This window comes from Hippoglossus stenolepis, chromosome 5 (genome assembly GCF_022539355.2).
Source record: "Hippoglossus stenolepis isolate QCI-W04-F060 chromosome 5, HSTE1.2, whole genome shotgun sequence".
NCBI classification, from domain to species: domain Eukaryota; kingdom Metazoa; phylum Chordata; class Actinopteri; order Pleuronectiformes; family Pleuronectidae; genus Hippoglossus; species Hippoglossus stenolepis.
The window spans coordinates 27,915,786-27,933,243 of NC_061487.1; the positions used below are offsets into that span (position 1 = coordinate 27,915,786).

The following is a 17,458-nucleotide window of genomic DNA, read 5'->3' on the forward strand; positions in this document are numbered from 1 at the left end:
TGCCTCCTCTCTCCCTCTCCTCCTCTCCTCCTCTCCTCCCTCCTCCCCCTCTCCTCCTCCTCCTCCTCTCCTCCTCTGTACATTGTGTTTCTTGCCTCCTCTCCTCCCTCCTCTCCTCCTCCTCCTCTTCACCTCCCTCCTCTCCTCCTCCTCCTCCTCTCCTCCTCTGTACATTGTGTTTCTTGCCTCCTCTTCTCCTCCTCCTCTCCTCCTCTTCACCTCCTCCTCCCTCCTCCTCCTCTCCTCTCCTCCTCTGTACATTGTGTTTCTTGCCTCGTCATCCTCCTCCTGCTCACATGCTGCATGCTGCTGGAACCTGAGCTGTAATGTCTGGAGCAGCTAGCGGTGCGTGATCACATGTTAGAACCCCGGTGTCGTGGTGAAGCTCCCCAGTCAGCTGACCTCCACCAGGAGCGAGGAACCTTCACTGACTCAGCAGGTTCATGGAAACTGCTGGAGCTCCGAGGTCCTGAGGTGAAGAATCACAGAACAGCTCAGGAGACAAGTCAGGGACGAATGACACAACAAATACGAAAACCTCCACGATTCAAAAAACACAAAAAACTGGTCGTCGTGTTTTCTTTGTTTTACTTGTGTTTCGGGATTTTCACTTCAGGGCCACCGTACGTTTGACATTTAAGAATGTAGGTTTCAGTTTGTATAAATCTTCTTCCTTCTTTTTTATTCAATACTTGTTGTTGAGCTTTTTCGTTCCCGCGGTTCAGCATCGTGCAGAAACGATATCAAGAGGAACAGATAAACAATCAGTCGTCAGTGTGACCTTGACACAGAATGTTTTCCTCATACGACCTTTAGAGCTTGTAACACGTTCTACTACTTAAATGAACTGATCTGAATCTAGATTTGAGTTCAGGGTGAAGTTCTCTGCTCGTGTTCTCACAGCTGAGCAGACGAGCTCTGGAAAGTTTCATTATCTCTTCAGATTCAGATGAAGTCAAGTGGAAGACAGAAAGAGAGGTGTTTCTAAATGTGGGTCTTCTATCTGGGCGAATGAAATCCTGATCCTCCATCACGCTCCATCAGGCGTCTGCTCAGTGTCAGGCTGCTGCCACTGAGATACACCATCACACGCTCAGTGACACGTGTTCAATGTTCATCACTGAATGACGCTCATGTGACACACTCCTGGAGTTCAGGGTCTAGACTCCATGAAGAGACCTGGGATCGGATGTGTAGCCGTGGTTCAGTCTTTTAAAGCTGTGTTGATCCAGTAAAGTGCTGGTGACGCTACAGGACCAGGAGAGGAGGTGAGGAGGAGAGGAGGTGAGGAGGAGAGGAGGAGAGGAGGTGAGGAGGGAGGAGAGAGGAGGAGAGGAGGAGAGGAGGCTCCTAAGAGACGTCGCTCATCCCTGTAATCTCTGACTTCCTGTTTGTTTTCTGTCTCTCCCTCAGAGCACCGATGTGTAGAGTCGGCCAAAATACGCAGCAAATATCCCGACAGAGTACCGGTGAGTGTGTGTTTGTGTGTGTGTGTGTGCGTGTGTGCGTGCGTGCGTGCGTGCGTGCGTGCATGTGTGTGTGCGTGTGTGTGTGTGTGTGCGTGTGTGTGTAAGTCTAGTGAGTGACAGGGTGAGTCTTGATTGACAGCTGAGCCAGTCCCAGCAGCGTTGGACAGCTCATCAGTGTCTGACATCTAGAGACTGTCCTCACTCCCAGTCAAACCAGCAGGAGGAAGTGACTCCTCATGGAAACCACACAGAAACACCCGGAGGTTTGAACCTTCTTCCTGTGGAGCAACACTCCAGCTCCGCTTTCACCTGCTGGTGTGAAAGGTGGAAACGTATTTGCTGGGAGACGGATTCATCGCAGCAGCAGAACGAGCTGTACAGAGCAGACTGAGCTTTACACACACACACACACACACACACACACACACACACACACACACACACACACACACACACACACACACACATCAGTATCTACGTTTCTGTTAAAAAACGTACTTCTACAGAATAATTCAAACAGAAAGGATTTGCAATTATTCTATTTTGAATAGTAAATCATTTTCTCAATTGAAGTTCTCTTCATCTATCTCTTTATATTTATAATAATAATAATTTATGGTTTAACTGTAAAATATCAAGCCTCAGTTACTCAGAAAACTTTTACTCTCTGATATTAGTATCAGCATCCGGCTCCAAAAATCCATAACTGTGGCTGTTTTACTTTTTACTGATTCCTCAGAGAATGATTCACGGATCTTGGTGGAAAAGTATCGGACGTGTTTAGAGGACTGATATTTCTGAGCATGTGAATTTAAGGAAATGAACTCTAATGTCTGATGAGGGAAATCTGCTCTTTTCACATATAATAATCAACTTATCATTTTTTAATATGCAAAAATTCCTCCTGGGTCTAAGAGCTGCTGTAATCCAGGTTCTTTCACACTGTCACAAATAAATACTTCTGAAGAGAAAACTTTTGAGGAATAAAAAATGAAAATCTGACTGAATCAAATATGAGCAGCCGAGTTCATAAAGTTGCAAAGAAACGTCCGTCAGATGTCACCGAGCCTCGGCCGGCTGTGTAGACGGATGTTAAACTACACGTAGACGCTGACCTCAGGTCAGCGTCACATTGTGGACAACATTTAAACTGCCTGACCTGAGGAAACACAAACCCAGAGGCTTTTGTGTGCAGGACAATACCTGCACACAAAGATATCGTGTGTTCCTTTCTGCACCTGTTTAAAGGGACGACTTCAGAGTGGAAGACGGATCCAGCTTCCTCCTTTGTGTAAAATGAGACCAGATAGAGCTGTAACACCTTATTCAAACCAAATCATCAGGTTCTGTTGGGACTTTAAAGCGGCACAAAGTCATATTTTAATCTGAGCAATGGATCAAATGACTGTAATGTGAGAAGGTCATTCAGGATGAAGGTCTGAGACACGTGTCTACAGCCTTTTATCAGTGTGAACAGGAATGTGTCCTGAGCCACATTAAGGACGTCTGACCTGCATCATAATAAACGGTTTTTACACTTCTCACTGTTTCACATATGCAGATGAACATAGTCTGGATCTTCTCCTGCAGCCTCCTAGTAAAACATCTGTAACATGTCAGAGTGAGTCCATGTGAGGACACAGCAGGACAATGTCCTGAAGCTTCCCAGTGAGCGAGTGGACGTGTTGATGAGGTTTCTAACACGTGACGGACGTGAAACTGGAAGAACACAAACATCTCAGGATGAAGAAGAGGAGCCGTACACGTAGAAGACGAAGACGTCAACTTGGAAACACGAGGAGGTTCCAGATCTTTTGGTGATGAGGGCCGACGCCACAGCAGAGTTTATACGTCATGTCCGGCCTCCTGCTGCTCTACAGGCTCCGCCCCTCGCCTGGATGTTCCCACATGTTCCTGTTTGAACGAGTCGGACCCAACAACCTGCTGCTGCTGCTTCACAAACACTGACTACACAACATGTCACTAAATTTTGACGTCTGTCCAAAGACAAAACCTGAATGTTCTGTTTCAGCAGTAAAATGAAAAGAACCTGTGAAACTGCTTGTGTGTTAACGTGTGTTAACGTGTGTTATCGTGTGTTATCGTGTGTTAACGTGTGTTATCATGTGTTAACGTGTGTTAACGTGTGTTAACGTGTTATCGCGGTGTTAACGCAGTGTTATCGTGTGTTATCGCGGTGTTAACGCAGTGTTAACGCGGTGTTAACGTGTTAACGTGTGTTATCGTGTGTTATCGTTAACGGGTGTTATCGTGTGTTAACGTGTGTTATCGTGTGTTAACGTGTGTTAACGTGTGTTATCGTGTTATCGTGTTAACGTGTGTTAACGTGTGTTATCGTGTGTTAACGCAGGTTATCGTGTGTTAACGCAGGTAAACGTGTGTTAACGTGTGTTAACGTGTGTTATCGTGTGTTAACGTGTGTTATCGTGTGTTATCGTGTGTTAACGTGTGTTAACGTGTGTGCTGCAGGTGATAGTGGAGAAGGTCTCCGGCTCTCAGATAGTGGACATCGATAAGAGGAAGTACCTGGTGCCCTCTGACATCACAGTGGCCCAGTTCATGTGGATCATCAGGAAACGCATCCAGCTGCCTTCAGAGAAAGCCATCTTCCTCTTCGTCGACAAAACCGTGCCCCAGTCCAGGTGAGAGCGACGCCAACCTTTACTCAGTTCAACCAAGTGGGTCATGAAGCCGTGAAGAGGCCGTTTGGTTCAACCTGCTTCAGGTCGCGTCGACAGTTAACGTGGCTCAATGCGAGCAACACATTTATCACACAACCAGGCTCGGGCCGCGGACCAACATGTGTCCTGTGTCTTTATCTGTTCATCTGTGATTTCATAGTGCGAGAAATCCACCCCCCTGGGAAAGAGGAGGAGGCCACACCTGCCCTCTCCATGAACACCAGACAAAACCCCACAGTTTATCTGTTATCTGTTGAAACACCAGAGCGACAGCGTGGATCTGAGGAATCCAACAAATCGAATCAGTTCATCTGAGTCTCAGATTCTCTCCAAGCGTTCTTAAGATAAAGTGTTCACAAGAGACATGTCACAGTGCTGCTGCAGAACTATCGTGTGTGTGTGTGTGTGTGTGTGTGTGTGTGTGTGTGTGTGTGTGTGTTATCTAATCAGTGGTTCCTGTTGTGTTGTGTGTTGCAGTCTGACGATGGGCCAGCTCTACGACAAGGAAAAGGACGAGGACGGTTTCCTGTACGTGGCCTACAGCGGAGAGAACACCTTTGGTTACGACGCCTTTCACACAACACGTGGTTAATGCTCAACTGAACACCAGTCACAGACACACACACACACAGACACACACACACACAATATGATGACCTGCACCATGATTCTACAACAATTTTTTCGAAAGGCCCAGATCAATTTAATGGTTTAACTGTTTAAAGGAGAGAAATATCTTTAACACTGCCATAAAATAAAATAAAAATAATCACCACCCACAATGAGCACATCACTTCTCATTAGTTTTATTAACGTCATCAGTGTCGGACTCAAATAAAAACACGCACATGCATCATTACACACGACACGATCATGCTTCAGTTGGTTTCCGTGCAGTTTTATTGTCACCGAGAGAAATCCTGTAATCATATAGTCAATCAATCATTAATCTCATTATGGATGTATTTATATGTCATGTATTAAGACTTAGATATGTAATTTAACTCCACACGTACACTCCAGCACCACAGTTGGCAACGAGGGCGACTATAAGCATGTGACAGGGGGCGGAGCAGGCTGCTGGCGTGGTGAACGAGGGGGGCGGGGCTGTAAAGTGGCGAGGAGGCAGCGGGTTTAGAGCGTGTGTTCCGCTCAGGGCCCGGGGGCCAGCACCAGTCCCTGGGGTGTTGCTAACATTAGACTCCACCCAGGATTCAGACCTGTGAGGCCAACATGTACCTGAGTGAACTGCTAAAGAACTCCCAACACAAGTTTATTTGTAAGTTTATTTAAATCTGATGCATGCTCTGTATAAAACCTTTAGCAGTTTCCTGTTGTTGCATTGATGGAGTTAAAGGTAAATGACGCGTCACACCAGGTACGTGATCACGGTATAATAAGTTCATTTGAAAGGCAACTTGAAAACACACGTCAGTCGTCAAGTGACTCACTATGTTGCACTGGAAGAGAATCAGAACAACTGTTTACACCCCACTGAGACACAAACACGGAGGCAGCTGCGTGTTTCCTGAGCTGTGACACACACACACACACACACACACACACATCAAACAGGTGCATGACAACAACATCACGAGCTTCGTTATCCTGAGGTTTTTACCAGACACACAACATTCAACCCTGTCGCTGCAAATTTTAAAGTTGAACATGTTTGTGAATAAAATCACCGGAGGCAGATTTATCCTGAGCAGAGTTTAAATCCCATAAAAACCAAAAGCCACGTCCAGTATTTCAAGCGCAGCGCTGCTCGGGTCTCTGGCTGCGCAGGTGTCCGAGAGGTGAAGCCAGAATCCATCGTTCCTCTCGCTCCTGATGAATCTGTCGCTGGCGTTCTGTCCACAGCTGAAGCTTTTGGTGCTGAATCGGAGCGACACACCTGCTGTTCCACAAGGCTGACTCGAGGCTTTTGAAAATGCTCTGTAGAAGTGTAATATAATGATGACGGAATGCTATGATATGGAGGATTGTTTTATTTCATCTGTGTTGTATGATCGTTAAATATATTTAAAAAGAAAACGTAGCAGAGTTTTAGATATTTGAAAAAGGTGAGGCAGCTGGAAGAGCTGACCAATAAAAGTCAATACAAAATGAAACGTGTCTGAATCTGATGTTCCAACATTTTGACTTTTACTTTTTACATTTGGTCCAAATTAAAGGGACCATGTGCAGTTTCTGACCACTAGTAGTGCTATAGAGCAGAGTTCCATTTTTCTTTTGTATCGCACGTGTGAGGACACATTTAACACGATGTACGTTTGTGCCAATCATGTTTCATTTCCTGTTGCGCTGATCAACATTAACCCGACCCTGACAACCAGTTCACACCCAGTCCAAACCAGTTCAAACCCAACTTAAAGCAGTGGGTCAGGGTTTGAGAAACCTATCACACAATGTTGAAGAAAGTGATAAAAGAATCCTGGACCTGCCCCAAAGTTTAACGATTTCTTCTTTGACCACATAATTCTACCAAGTTTCAATAAGACGTAGTCGTGTTTGTGTCAAAGATGAAAACATAACCCTTGTATTTCTAAACCATAAATGTAAAGACTGCAGCTGTTTTTAAAGCATTAAATACACAATGTAAAGCATCCTGATCATAACCTGCGACAATCTGCTGAGCTGAAGCTGTAACGCAACAGATCCTCAGTCTGTCGGAGGGAAGGAGTTTCTTCTAACGTGGAATCAGAGGAAACTGATTCTCCGCCTGCAGTCACACGTCCTGCTGTGTTTTCAGCTGCAGTCACAACACGTTTCACACACAATGAAAACAAAGCTATCGTCCGAGGACGGAGAACAACGGTCATCAACCTCTGAGAACAGCGTGACCGCGCCGGGCGTTCTGCGGCTGCCAGCGGCGACTTCCTGGGTGACGGAGAGAGACGGACAAAACCAAACAATATTTATCCACGGCTCAAACTTCGACCCGCCAGCTGTTAGGAAATCAACACTCTGGAGATGCAGTTTGTCATTTAATGAAAGTGTCACATGATGAAGATGATTCAGCAGCAGAGGTTTGAGGGATCTCAGTGGAAGAGAAGCAGGTTTCTGTCGCTGCGCGGCCACAGAGGGAACGCCTGGCTGTGCAGCTGCTGCCAGGCCTGCTGGTACGAGCTGGACGCCTGCTTGTAGTCCCAGTAGGTCTGCAGCTCGGTTCTCCTGGACACAGACACAGAGAAGAACTGAGACTCAGAATGTGGTTGTGTGGTGTTACAGCCCGGTGCCGGCTCATTGTGTGAGTTGGGTGGCTGATTGTTCGGTTTCCACTTGTGTCATCTTTGTGTTTCAGGTTTTTCTCGGCCTCTGCCTCATCAGATCAGCTCGTTTTCTTTAATCTACCTGCTGACTCCACAAACATCGGTCTGTGGAACTCATATCTAACAATCTGCTCATCTTATCGGCTTTAAACGACCAGTGCTCTGCAGCCTGGTGGGGTCAGGTCTTCTTCACGGGGGTCACAGGTGCTGATAAGATTCACAGATCATAAATCACTTTCTCTTTAGCAAGTGGTCTTCAAAGTAAAAGCACAGCGTTCCTTTTGTTGCTGCAGTGCTTTATATTGAGAGGAACTACAGAGCTTTTATTTGGAAAAGTTGTGAACTTGGTTCTGAAGATTGGGGCGTTACAGTGCTCATTTAAATGAATCCCCTCATCAGAGTGAGGACGTATGTCACACGATACACACAAGGTTAATGGGTTCGATATTATCAGTACACTCCCACTTCCTGTGCGTTTCATAAGTTAGGTCCTTTCCCAGGTGTCTTGGCTTTGCTCCCCCCCCCCTGAGAGATCAGATTCCATCAGTTCCTGTGTGACAGGACACAAACACTCACTATGTTAAACAACAGAGCGTTTGTGTGACAGTGGAAGTCGCCTCTTGTGCCACGAGGGAGTAACTGGATCACAAAAGTGGTTCCATATAAAAATATCTTTCCAGCTCGGCTTATACAACCATCAGACATAGATATATATTAATGTATAAACTGTAGTGGCTGTTTGTCTTCAGAAAAGAGAACATGAAACTCTTCACTTAAAACAAATGGCAACTGAGGCACAGAGAAAAGGAATCTAACTCTAAGATCACAACCCGAAGGCTGACGGCGTCTCTCTGGTAAATAAACGTGATCCCTTCCTGATCCCGGTCGGTTCTGTACCTGTCCACCTGTTTATCTACATCCTCCTGTGTGAGCCCTGCGGCCGCCTCTTCAAAATAAAGGCATCAATGACTTCTCAGAACCAACTAAACTAACCAGTCAGTGTCAGCTGTCAATCACCACGTCTCAGCCTGTTTTCATCAAATAACTCATTAAAACCAAACTGATCAGAAACATGAACGCTTGAAGAAACATCAGTGAGATGGGAACCACCTGAAATGAATAATAACAAGTTGGAAACACCAGCAAGTGTTGAATTCTATATTTGATGTCTCAGACACAAACAAACAGACTCTGCAGAAAGTGTTGTTAGCGCATGTGTGAGGGGGGGAATCAGGTTATCTGCCGAAACGCCGACTAACAGAGGGACCGCTGTTCTGTTCGGATGCAGATTCAGCCATCACACACACACACACACACACTAAGACACACACACACACGTATTTTTCAGAGATTTACAGACAAAGTGATGATTGGAGATTTTCATTTTTCTTTAGTTTCAGTGTATTTTTTGCTGAGATTCAGTTTGAATCCCTCTTCAGACCTCGGTGAGATTATGAAAGAGCCTTTTGTTTGTCACCTGAGCGAGCCGGGGCGTGCTGACGGCTCCGTGGCTGAAACCAGAGACAGGAATGAGCGGAACAGTTCCAGTTTACACAGAAGAGACCTGGAGACACAGTCACGAGGAAATATTTCACAGAACATTCACTCAGCATCAATCCATCAACTGTGAATTATCATATGTATCTATAAATACTCAGAGGTGGGAGGTAACTAAGTCATACTGTGTTAATTGTTACTGTACTTTATTTATATACTTGTTTCTATACTAGACAGCTTGTACACCTACTCAGAAAACAGTAGCATTCATTCGTCAGCTGGTTTGAGGTCATTTCATTCTCTTGTGTGTCGTGTGACTGACAATAAGGTGAATGTTGATCTTGAATCTTGAACGTTCTCCCTCCACTTTTCCTTCTGGGACGTTTTTCATGCTCATAAATCTCTTCTTGCTTGAACCTGTTTTCTAGTTGATTGTGTTTCATTTGATTTGAAGTCAGATTGGTTTCAGTGAAAAACTCTTTGAACTTCATTAATGTGACAATGACCTTCACAGGGAAACTTTTTACTTTTACTCTTCGAGTTCGATTCAGAGCCTGAACTTTTATACATTTACTGGAGTAAAGAGGTTGAATCAGTACTTCTACTTGTACTTGAGTCGTTTTTAACAAAAGTATCTGTACTTGAGTAAAGAATGTGTGAACTTCTGCTACCTCTCTATATGATCTAATGTAGAATGAGTGTGTTTTGGCTCCACCTGGATTTCGCTGTGCCCACCACCTTCTTTGTGACTCCGTGCTTGTAGCCGTTGGCAGTGACATCTATTGGCTGTTCAGTCACATTACACCAACTGATGGCTGAAAGGAAAATTGCAATTCTGCATTTAAGTTTTTCCTTTATCTTATTAATTTGACTTTACAAACGTAGATTTGATCCTGGCTGTATTCGTTCTGCGTGACAGATCTTGGGCTGTATAACACTACCTGCCCCACAGGGGGAGACGCGTCCCTGTGTGGCCTGGTGCTGCAGCTCGGTCTGGGCCTGGCTGAAGCGGAACTCCAGGCTGGACTGGAGCAGCCCTGGTGGACTCACAGAGAAACCAGCAGGGAGGTCGGTCACATGGGAACATCTGAGGAGCACATGACGACTAGAATCAGGAATATATTGGTATCCACATTTTTTGACTCCTTAATATCATACTGCCCCAAACATCTATTTCAGTTGGGTTCTATCCACCATTTTCCTCACCTTGTCACCAAAGCTCTGTGCATGACCTCTTTGCTGTACGGGCACTTCCCCACCACCACCGTGCTGAAGTATAGCGCCTCCTGGAGGTAATGGGACAGCAGAGCACCCTGGAAGCCCAGCACTGCCCAACGGGACAGTTTGTCAGTACAGGACAGGGAGAGAGTCGGTTCACCTCGACCAGGCTTCACCCGAAGCACCCCTGTGCTGTGGTACCCCGTCCCGGGCTGCAGGGGGTCGGCTGCGCCACCAGGGACACACTTGGCCCCCGTTCTGTGAATGTCAGGGACCCGACAACTCAGTCCAGCGCTGTCAGAGGGGCCTCTGGTTTTTATCTCCAGCTGTGCTGAAGCATGTGAGACAGTTTCCTCTGGTGTTTCTGTGGCATGAGTCTGAGACGGACCTTCACTTTTACATGAATTTGAGGGGAATGATGTTTTTGTGTCTCCTCTGTCCTCTGTCCTGGTCTCTGCCGTCTCCTGTTTGTCCACACGAGCCAGCTTGGTGTGTGGCCCTTCGCTTGGATCCTCAGATTTCCTTTTCAAGTCTCCTCCTGCTTCCGTCCCTTGACGACTCTTTACAGAGGCGACCGGGGGGCAGGGCTGAGACGGGCTGTCAGTCATGGGGATGATGGAAGCGTCACCACCTGGTAGAAGACAGGACGACTGATTATTGATTGTGGACCACACACAGGGACAGTTTAGCTTCATGAATGCTGATTTGAGCTTTTTTGATTTAAAGCTCCCTGATCAACACGGGAGATTCAAGCTTTGTTCTTCATATGAACAGAAATAACATATAACTTGATTTAAATCCTGTGGATCGTGTCACATAAGCTGCTGGAAGTCATTTATAGGGCTGAATTAAATTAATGCAGATTTTCCAGAATTCAATTTGTATTTAAAGGATCAAATATCAATTCTAAAAAACCCTGAGACAGTATCTTATATAGTAGATATCTACTGACTTCTATCCAGCTCTGCTCATTGAGACGAACTCTGTGAGACGGCAGGTGTAGTGAGAGCAAACTGGACTCACAGGGAGTGTGACTGGTAAAGAAGAGGAAGGAAACTCCCGGCTGGAGCCTCCACTTCCCCTGCTCCTCAGACGGACAAAACACAGAGCTGTCGTCTCCACTCACAGCCCCGTGCAGCTGCTGGAGCAGGTACCTACAAGCACACACACACACACACACACACACACAAGTAACAGAATGAAGAAAACCATATCAACATGCTATAGACACACATTCAACTGAATAAAGACACAGACCTGATACATCCTCTCCTGGCAATGACTTCTGCATGACTGTCGTTGAGGACATCACCTGCAGGGATAAAAAGATTGTAATGATGATTTGTTATGGTATATTCCCTTTAGGTTGGGGGGGGGGTTTGCTTTGGTTCAGTGTCGGCACCTCAAGTCCCTTCAAACACTCCTGGTTGTGAACTGAGATCTGAAACTGAGAGACGACTGAAAACCAGCACTGGGGAACGAATTTTTCCAGAGAACTGCAGATAAATGAATCCACATTTTGAGCTAATGAAAAACAAAAACAGAATAAATCTATTATAATCAACTCAATGGGAGAAAAATACACCAGCTGTGGTAATAAAGTGAAAAGCACACACACCATTAGGACTCATGTGTGTCTGTCCAATACATTTGGTTCCAGTTCCCAGGGAAACGACCTCCGTCTTAACTGTGAAAGAAAAGAAAAGGATAATATGGATTAAAATGCCATTTATAACATATTACTCCTTTAAAGATCCTTGTCCCTCATATTCTAAACAGATTCATGGGTTTGTGTTGATCTCGTACACGTAGAGAGATGAATTTACTCTTTATATCTTTCTACATTTTGTACATGGCTCTTCGTCTGCAGTGAATGGTTTAGTGACAAAATAAATTTCTGATCCGCTGCTACGTAATAAGACTTTCCTGTTTGTCACTGACTTTATTAAATCAAACACGTCCTCATTCCTCACACCGCACTGTGACCTTCACTCTTTTATTTCTCATTGAATCGATTTATTCATTGTTATTCTCTGTGTAAGTCTTTCTTTTTAAATGCTTCTTTGTTGTATTGTGTTGTCACGGTGCCTTTGAGGAAGCCATGTTTAATTTGTAAAGAATAAACAGAGGAAGTTCCAACAAAAAACCTTTATAAACTATGATGGCAGCGCAACAAATTAGATTAATGGGAACAAATCAATAAAAGGTAAATAAAGAACTGAGGTCAATCTGCAGCTGATTATTTCATCTTTTATTCTCTTTTTAAAAGCTTTCATTTGTCATTGTCTTATGTTGTCGTGATGTATTTTATATTTTGGCACTTTGAACTGACTTGTGGTTGAAATGTGCTGAGATGAGATGAGTTTTATTGATCCTCCAGAGGAGATGGAAACAAATGAGATGGAAACACAAACTGTTTTATGAGTGACAGAAAGGTTAGAGTTGTTCCCAGTGATTTATAGATGAATCAGAATCCAGGAGTTTCCTGTGTAACGTGTTTCTGCTCCTCGGTCGAACCTGACGCAGCGCCGCGGCGGAGCTGCAGCACCGCGGCCAGCAGGGTCCACTCTCTGCCGGCCTCGGGCCTCCCTCTGCGGGGCAGCGCCTCCAGACGCGCGTAGCACAACCGGGCGATTTCATCCGCGTCCGCCATGTTGGAGCGACGCCACCGGACCAACTGGGATTCAATGAACGGAGGAGAAGTTGTTTAATGGATCACAAATCACGTGATAGGAACAAAAAGAAAGTTTTAAAAGATTCAAACCGGTTTAATAAACAAACCGTTCTACCGGAAAACTGCTCGAGAAGAAGAAGAAGAGGAATCACTTCCGGCCGCTGCTACCGGAAGACCAGTTTACCTTTCACAATAAAGATCCTTTGTTTCTGGATTACAGATTATTACAGATTATTACAGATTATTATCTATTGTTCTAGTTTTCTCATTGGGAGCAAAGATAAAAAAGATCAGCAGGTTTTATATTAGCTTAAAAATACAAGACAGAGGGAATAAAAACATTCTGAAAATATACCTGACTATAGTATATAAAAGATTATTAATATTACACTGAAAAATCCTAATTAAAAATACATTAGGGTCATATTATTATTAATATTGTTGTTGTTTTGCTAATATATTATAAAGATTTTTTTTAATATTCACACAGTCTTTTGTATCTCTGTGTAAAGTACATTTTTACGACTTTATGTATAGTAAATTACAGTTCCATCCTGGACAGTGATCACATTTTACAAGGTTAACATGTGTAAAATATCTTTTCTGGTGACTGGCTGTGGTACAGGTCATAAACTCTGCCTCCTCCATGTTGGGAGATGGGACATGCAGCAAACCAAAAAAATGTTTTTCAAAGATGGTTTCTGTCATTTTATGTAGTAATTATCTCACTGAAGTTTGTTCAATGAGTTATTTGCGATATGGTTAATTAATGACTTAAAAGACGTCATGATTGACAGCTGAGACTGACTCCTGATTGGTCCAGCTTGTTTATTGACAGGACCTGCAAGATGGCAGCACTTGTATCCGAGATATTTTGGCTTCATTTCTAGACAGTGGGAGGAAGTAGAGACACAACCTCCATCTTTATTTACAATCTGTGAGACAACAGCATCCAAGAGTGAAGCCAAAACATCTGGACTGCCCCCTGGTGGCCGGCTGCACAACGAGTCATACGCTGCACCTCCTCCATGTTATCAGATGGGACATGGACCTAAATATAGAAATCAAAGTGCACATCAAATGAACATGTTTCTGATAAATTTGCTTTAAATTATTGATGCAATGATGAGACTTGGTCCTGATTGGTCGAGCATGTGTATGGACGGATGTAAACAAAACGTCTCCATCATCCACCTTATTTACAGGCTGTGGCAGTTTGGGATTTGCATCACTCTAATTATCTCTTGATAATTCTGTGATTATTTTTTGTTTTATACTTTAAAGAGATAATAAATATTATGTTTTGAGAATAAAGTGATGTGAATGTTAATGACCCACAATCCTTTGTGCCGTAGGAACGGGAGCAGGTCACGTGGTTTTGTCAGTGAGGCGGAAATGAAAGTTCGCTATTGACATCAGCGGAGCTCAGCTGAAGAAGGTACGGGACAGACTCCGCCTCGGCCCGGGTTGTTGCCGTGTCACCGGCCGCCTCCTGTTCTGACAGTGACCGGGGAGCCGCCGGGGCAGCTTTACGCGTCACCGGGGAACTAGAGCAGCTTTTATCGGCTCGTCCTTTGACGAGGTGCCGCCGCGGAGCTCGCTCGCTAGCGGTTAGCTTCCTCCGTCACAAGCTAGCAACAGTTAGCCTCACCCGGACCGGAAGTGAGCGACTTCACCTTCAAAACAAACGGTGCTAAGGAAGCAAACGTTGCTTCTTCTTAAACATATTTGATATTTGTAGAATCTCTTTAATCTTCATAATAAACTCGGCTCAAATTTAGTTCATACACTCGCTCATGTGCTGTGTGGAAGACACGTTTTGTGCTCGATGAGTTGTAGTTTGGAAAACGTAACCGGAAGTGTGCAGATTAGCCTTTGCCCAGCTTGACGGTGATGGACACATTCCCTGATCACCTTCCGTGTTTGTGTTTAGTGCGCAGCAGCCGAAGGTATTTGATCACGGGTTGGATCAGAATGTGGGTTCGATCTTTAATGTGAAGGTCAGTGAGCTTCCGGTGATCAGCTGCGTCCACCTCCCCCCGCGGCTCTCCGGCGGAGGGAGGAGGTGGAAGATCTTTGTCTGCAGCTCAAGTTGGAGCTTTGGTTGAATTCACTGTGACTCAGTGTCCGGGTTGGACTGGTGTCAGGTCGGGTACCAGCAGTCACCTTGGTGCTGATGCATTGATAACATGATGATGAGGAACCTCCTCCTCCTCCTCCTCCTCCTCCTCCAGGGTCTTTTCACGGTGTGAACAGCAGACACCAGAGTTCAGCTTCGTGTTGTGTCCTTGCACACGCAGCTTCTCTTCGCATTAGCTCTGACTTTGACTCAAGGTGATGTTTGTAGGGTCTGATGACTTCCACTGTGCCTGATGGGGGGGCTGGATGTGTAGCAGCCAGGTTGCATGAATAGACCCTCACTTTGTCATTCACTTTGTTGTGTTTGTGTGGTTTGTTGTGATGCAGTGACAGTATGTCGCCAACAATCGCAACATTTTCAGAACACAAGAAAAGATGGTGAATGTCCCCTGGATGTTGTACAGGCCCACCACAGGCTGATCAGACCTGGGTGTGTGTCCCCAACATGTCCTCCTGACCCAGAGCCACTGGCTGCTGTGTTCTGCAGTCTGGTTCTGTTATGGTCGGATGCAGCGCTTGTCTGTGGATTTCTAACTCTTTGAGTAACCTGATGTTGGATTAAAGCCTCTGCAGCCGACCTCCACTGGGCGGACTCTTGCTCTCCTCCCTCGTTGCTCGGCCTCAGGTGCCATCTCCACATAACAGCATCCTCCCAGAGCACTATCAGTTCTACAAAGTAGTCTGGCACTCTGGTCAAACACCCTGCGTGCCGTCGACTTCATAGGATGAACAGTACCCTGGGAGGATGCTGCTAATGAAGCGAACGAGAAGATGAGGTTGTGGTGTGTGGAGATGGCTTCATAGCAACATCTACCATCAGGATGCTCAGAGGGCGAGGAATCCACGAAGACGCCCCGTGCCAGACGATATCATTCTGCTGTGGAGATTATATGTTTTTGTTGACAGCAGGTCGACACAGGCCTCGGCCCTCGTCACCGTGTGTACGGCTCCTCTTTTTCATCCTGAGACATTTTTATTGTTTATATTTTTTCCAGTTTCACGTCTGTCGTGTTTTAGAAACGTCGTCAACACACCCACTCACTCACTGTGAGTGGGTCCTGCCGTATTTTCCTGCCGTATTCTCCGCCCGACCCAGTATTTTCTGCAGTATCGGAGACGTTTCTGATGCTGGTATCGGTATCAGAACATCTCTAAGTTTCGTTTGTTTGTTTTTTGTGGTTTTTCCAGAGCTGTGATGTCATGGCAGCTGCCATTGTGAGCAGACCCGCTGCTTTCCACACCATCGAGAAGTCTCAGCTGATCCTGAAAGGTAAATTTCTGTTTTCTAACTTCTCTTAACTGCAGCACAAAAGTGTCTGGCTGCAGGTTCATGTCACCTGTGCTGATCTGTCCATCATATTACAAAAATATCCTCTCTGTATGATGCATGGCATTTTAGCCACACCATCCCTTCTTCCCTCCTTCCTTCCTTCCCTCCTTCCCTCTTTCCTTTGAAAACAGTGGGTCAGCCTGATACCTCACAGTTTGTATTGCAGATGTCATATTTTGCATCATTACTCATGGTGGTAAAGTTGTTTGACCGTCCTCCAGCTGTGTAAACAGTTGACCTGCAGTTCAGACCTCATTCAGACAGGAAGTGGAGCAGCTTCATACCTTTAAAGCGTCAGGACAAATTATGATGATCACAGTGTCCTGTTCCTCAAGTAGCTCACAACTCGGTTTATTTATTTATCTGTCTAATAATTCCAGAAGTCTGTCTGTGGACACACGATACGTTCAATATTAATGAACTTGAGTAAACCAGTTAACGGCTCTGTAGCAGTGGCGGCTGGGACTCATCAATGTAAGTGGCGTTGTTGATCAAAACGATCCTAGTATCAGTATCAGATAACCCATGTTAGTTGAGATCCACTGATGTTTTCTATAAAAAGCTCCATAAAGTCCCATGTGACCAAAGTGTTGTTTCCTCTCCGTCTCTTCTGACCTTCAGTGTTTGAGCTCTGACTCACCTCCTCATTTACCTCCTGACCTGTCATTGATCTGCTCTCATCCTCTGTCTACCTCTCCTCCTCCACTCCTCCTCCTATTGCTCTATCGCAACCAACTTTTCATTCTTCCCTCACTGGTGCTTTTCCACATCTCTGTACCTCCTCCCCCTGACGGCTGCAAGTGAGTCACAGTTTGTTTTTCTGGCGGTTTATGACCCCAGAGATCAGTAACTGGCTGAGATCTGTACAGACAGAAGCCTCTTCTCTCTGTCGTCATTTATTCAGTCGACCTCTTGTCCTGATCAGACGCACCCAGCGAAACACTGGCAGGCTGCGTGTCTGAACTCCGGCAATGATTCAGGACGAACTGACACAAGCTGCAACAAGATTCTCCGCAGTCCCACAATAATTTAAAACCACCAATTCTGTCTTACGACCAACTATAGACTTTTTTCCCCACATCCACGGACTGAGATTAAAATAACTCGAAACTCTGAGAATTCAGAAGTCGGAAGTTTCATAAAGAGTCATTGTA

The 17,458-nt window shown here is 45.2% G+C and overlaps 3 protein-coding genes across 8 annotated transcripts in view; 2 read left to right on the forward strand and 1 right to left on the reverse strand.

The window, feature by feature from the left end:
* gabarapl2 (GABA(A) receptor-associated protein like 2) overlaps positions 1–6,285 on the forward strand; it is a 7,504-nt gene extending 1,219 nt beyond the window's left edge. The window contains exons 2-4 of the mRNA XM_047339753.1: positions 1,414–1,469; positions 3,960–4,132; positions 4,649–6,285. Of these exons, the coding sequence (XP_047195709.1) occupies positions 1,414–1,469; positions 3,960–4,132; positions 4,649–4,763 (344 nt within the window). The 3' untranslated portion in view covers positions 4,764–6,285. The remainder of the gene's footprint in view (positions 1–1,413; positions 1,470–3,959; positions 4,133–4,648) is intronic.
* adat1 (adenosine deaminase tRNA specific 1) lies at positions 4,981–12,993 on the reverse strand. Of its 3 annotated transcripts, none has more exons than XM_035156169.2 (10): positions 12,951–12,993; positions 12,679–12,838; positions 11,780–11,848; positions 11,419–11,473; positions 11,185–11,315; positions 10,150–10,792; positions 9,825–10,030; positions 9,659–9,758; positions 8,924–9,010; positions 4,981–7,348 (listed from the first exon to the last, which is right to left on the reverse strand). In XM_035156169.2, the coding sequence occupies exons 2-10, from the start codon at positions 12,812–12,814 to the stop codon at positions 7,216–7,218; spliced, it is 1,560 nt and encodes a 519-aa protein (XP_035012060.1). In that variant the 5' UTR covers positions 12,815–12,838; positions 12,951–12,993; the 3' UTR covers positions 4,981–7,215. The 3 variants fall into 3 exon arrangements, with proteins under 3 accessions (XP_035012060.1, XP_035012059.1, XP_035012061.1); XM_035156168.2 differs by having other exon boundaries at positions 12,943–12,989; XM_035156170.2 differs by having other exon boundaries at positions 9,885–10,030; positions 12,679–12,961.
* A 1,193-nt stretch (positions 12,994–14,186) lies between these two features.
* The window catches only part of wwp2 (WW domain containing E3 ubiquitin protein ligase 2), a 39,302-nt gene continuing 36,030 nt past the window's right edge, over positions 14,187–17,458 (forward strand). For 2 of the 4 annotated variants that reach the window (XM_035156164.2, XM_035156167.2), the window contains exons 1-2: positions 14,187–14,273; positions 16,163–16,244. In XM_035156164.2, the coding sequence (XP_035012055.1) occupies positions 16,175–16,244 (70 nt within the window). In that variant the 5' untranslated portion in view covers positions 14,187–14,273; positions 16,163–16,174. Of the gene's footprint in view, positions 14,274–14,328; positions 14,526–14,755; positions 14,836–16,162; positions 16,245–17,458 lie in introns of those variants that run through there. The other 2 variants (XM_035156166.2, XM_035156165.2) reach the window with 2 other exon arrangements.

Bases quoted from the DNA above. Each gene is read 5' to 3' on its own strand.
- adat1 (XM_035156169.2), bottom strand. From the start codon at position 12,814: ATGGCGGACGCGGATGAAATCGCCCGGTTGTGCTACGCGCGTCTGGAG. The intron at 9,759-9,824 runs GTTTGTAAAGTC...TTTTCCTTTCAG, and splicing joins ACAGCCAGGATCAAATCTAC to CCATCAGTTGGTGTAATGTG. The intron at 9,011-9,658 runs GTGGAGCCAAAA...CTGTGTCTCCAG, and splicing joins GTGGGCACAGCGAAATCCAG to GTCTCTTCTGTGTAAACTGG.